At 41.1% G+C, this 3,731-nt stretch overlaps 1 protein-coding gene across 1 annotated transcript in view; it reads left to right on the top strand.

The window, feature by feature from the left end:
• Positions 1–1,242: 1,242 nt before the first annotated feature.
• The window catches only part of LOC148900964 (uncharacterized), a 10,261-nt gene continuing 7,772 nt past the window's right edge, over positions 1,243–3,731 (top strand). The window contains exon 1 of the mRNA XM_088991350.1: positions 1,243–3,731. This exon is cut by the window's right edge and continues 5 nt beyond it. Within this exon, the coding sequence (XP_088847476.1) occupies positions 2,876–3,731 (856 nt within the window). The 5' untranslated portion in view covers positions 1,243–2,875.

Below are 3,731 nucleotides of genomic sequence, written 5' to 3'. Positions count from 1 at the left end.
TGTCCTTCTTCTTCCCTTTATCATTTCCCGAACCATCTGTACATACATTTACAGTATTTGTTTTCAGAAAATAAAACACGATTATTGAATAAAGAAACAGTTGACGTTTGGATTTGACGAAATAATCGTTTTATCGTGAATTCGTAAATAAACTAATTATTTAATTAAGACATACATTTGTGAATAAATAAACGCATTTGCTAAGAAATACATACATGATAAATAATAATAAACAAATAACTAAATAAAATAATTGTTTTATCAGGAAAAAAATCAATACATACATATATACACATATATTTGTGAATAAATAAATACAATTTAATAAATAAATAAATAAGCGAAAAACAATCTAACATTCTACCATCATTGTAATTCAGTTTACATATACATATATTCGCCACTTTAAAAAAATAAACATCTACAAATAAACTGGTCCAACAGTCTTTTATATAATTAAAACTGCACAGTTTCGTTCTGCACTCTGTCCGCTTTCACTGCATCCTATGAGATCCAATCCAATAAAATATACTGTACAGTGAGAACTTGGCTTACGAACTTAATTGGTTCCCAGAAAGGGTGTGTTAGGCGAAAAGTGTGTATCTCAAATAAATGTTTCCCATAGGAAACCATTAAAATGAGAATAATCCGTTCTCAGGGCTCCATAAAATATAATTTTCAACTAAATAAGCCTTAAAACTACACACAACATACCTTATTCTATGTATAAGAAATGTGCTATTGTATTGTAATGAAAGAAATACACTCCACTGGATAATAAAGTCACTTTATTTACATTTGTGATGGTCGTTGATGGCTCTTAATTGACACCTGTTGCTTTCTGACTTGTAAGATCTTACGAAACTGAGGCATCACATTATCATTCATCATGTTGATGATTCTCAAAGCCTTTTCTGGATGGAACTGTTCAATAAAAGCCTGCACATCAACTCCTGAATGGCCTGCTTCTGCTTGTCCTCTTGAAGGCAAATCAAATCATCCGTGTTGAAGACCTCATTATGGTCAGCAACAAGCTCCTCGATGTCATCTGCATCCACTTCGAGTCCCGCCCCTCCAAAATAAAACAACAACAACAACAACAACAAAACAAACGAAAAAGCAATCAGGAAGTGTGGATGCTGAGCAGTAAATCAGGTCTGCAATGCATTGATGGAATAAATCCAAGATCACTCAGCCTGTGTGTGTGGGTGGTGGGGGTGGGGGGTGGGTTGGCATCTTGATGATAGTGATGATGGTGCTGGGCTCACACTGACTCTACACACTGCAGCCTGGCGGATGCAATCATGTCACACTACACATTGCCAGGTAAGAATCTGCATTTTCTGCTCAGGGTTTGTCTTTTTAGTCTTAATTTTGTTCCAAAAGTGAGATTAATAATAAACATCCGCTGCATGCTAGATTCTGAGGTCAAAATGTAAGAACTGATCAAATATCATTGCAATGGGTTTCAAATTAAAAGATGGCTATGAAACAAAAGTTCACATTTCAAGCTTTTATTTCATGGTTCTTACATCTCGCTGTATTTAACAATACAGTACTTTTTGTTTGAAGCCACTCAGTGAGCAAAAGTTTTGGAACAGGCTTAGAATTTATGAACGTATGTTGCTTCCCGCAACTTTAGCCAAACACAGTTTATAATGCTTGAACTCTTTTAATTCAGATTTTACATAAAATTGTGCATCTGTTGATCCTTATGAGTCGCTTATTGATTGGAAATCTAACTGAAACCCTGTCATGATAATATTATATCAGGACACTTGCGGTCTGCCTGTCAGGAAATTTAACATAACCTCTGTCTGGCTTTTTGACAGTGACAGTCATTAGCGATTGTTATGATTGACAAACATTTCCTCATTGATCTCATTAGAATGACCGTAATTCATTTAGGCGTCTTCAATATCTCAGTCTGATCCTCAATTTGCTCGTTGCTGTCGCCGATATGCAAAATCCGCTAATGTATATTGTTAATGTTTGAGTTTTTCAACAAATACTTAAAGGACAACCGACGTCCCTTTTTTGTTTTTTAACTGACACCAGAAAAACGTTTTATAGCATCTAAAATACCCAAAACACGCAGTATGATATTTTAAGTCAAATGCAAAACACCAATAAAAATGACTTAAAGTGTCCAAAATCTGCAAAAAAATGGAGCTGCGAATTGGGCATTTTCAGAAAGTCCCGCCCCAAGTTTGTGACGTCACGCCCAGACGTCTTGCATTGCTTGTGAATCAAAACAATGGCTTCAGATTCGGAGAATATGCTTTCTTGTTACACATCCAGTTATGAATATGATTCAAATAGTTCTGAAGAGGAAAGCATACATGTTTGCAATCGATTAAAGAATTTATTTTTGCCATTTTGAGGCAAGATTGGGAGAAAATCTCTCACCAAAAAAAAGAGGCACAAACTGGCGACCTCCGGTGGCCACCTCCGTTTCCACAGGCTGATAAATTCCTTATATGGAGCTTGGACGCCCTCTTCTGGCCTCCTGGCGGCTTTTGGGTGCAACACGAGGTCCCCAGACCAAACTGCTACAGCAAAATATATTGACGTGATGGAAGGACCGCTACAATGCGTCTTTTTTACGGTCAAGGGCGTTCCTTCAGTGACGTCACGTACGGACTCGTCACCAACTCAAAAACAAGACTTCCTGAATATTCAGCGCGAGTCTTAAAACGTAAAATATAGCTGTGGAATCTATGTAAAATACGCTCAGTAGAAGTCATTTGAAGCCATTTTACAAATTATGGACACAACTTGTCTGGAGACGTCGGTTGTCCTTTAACAAGGCAGGTCTTGTGTAGTTCATCTGCAGGTCCTACTGGCCGTTCTCCTGGCTGTTATCTGCTATTGCATGGTGCTCACGTTCATCCTCTGCCGCAAGCAGAAGAAAGGTATACTTTCTGACGACAAAGAACTGGGAAATCCGTGCAATCACCCCAACGAACGAGTGATCGTGACTCTGACGTCGGCGCTATGCAGCACACTGCCTGTCCGGCAACAATACGAAGAACTGAACGGTGACGTTTTGGATTTTACGTCTTCTAAAAGCTGCTCGTCCCCATCCGAAGACGACCTCAGCGATCTCCCGTTTGATTCCGGGTGTCCGTCTCCGCTACGCCGTCTCAGTTCACCGCCCGTTCCTTTAGCATCCCGTAAGAAGACAAGTCACAGTCAGGCGTACTTGCCTTCGATCACGAAACTAGTTCCCAAATCTCGTTGGATGAAAGGTCGGCGTAGCACTGTGAGTGGGGAAAGTTTTAGCCACCAGGGTGCGCTCTTTCCAACCCAATATGACTCCATCACATCCTCCATCCCCGCCAAGCAAACCCCTTTGCTTCACTTCACCCTGCTCTACTCCTCAAGCGGTACCTTGTTGGTCAACATTTTGGGGTTGTCCGGCCGGAGGCGGAGTAATAGGATTCTGGTGAGAGCGAGCTTACCGCCACTGTGCCCAGTACCGTGCCAGGTGGCATCCCGTCGACGCAGTTTTAGCCCGGAGCTGCAAAGTCAGAGCGTGGCACTCCAAGCGGGGTCCTTGGAGAAGTTACGGGCATGCACGCTGAGACTAGAGGTCTACAGTCGAGACTTCTCAGGTCTGCGCGAGGTGGCTTTGGGCGTGGTGGAAGTGTCCTGCCAGGAATTGGACTGGGAGCCTGACACAACGGCAACCTGCACAAAGCAACTCAGCCCGACCAAAAGTAAACTGA

Source organism: Hippocampus bargibanti, linkage group LG03 (genome assembly GCF_051943395.1).
Source record: "Hippocampus bargibanti isolate YZ-2025 linkage group LG03, ASM5194339v1, whole genome shotgun sequence".
NCBI classification, from domain to species: Eukaryota; Metazoa; Chordata; class Actinopteri; order Syngnathiformes; family Syngnathidae; genus Hippocampus; species Hippocampus bargibanti.
Note: the sequence above shows the minus strand (reverse complement) of the source record. Positions and strands in the feature narration are given on the sequence as shown.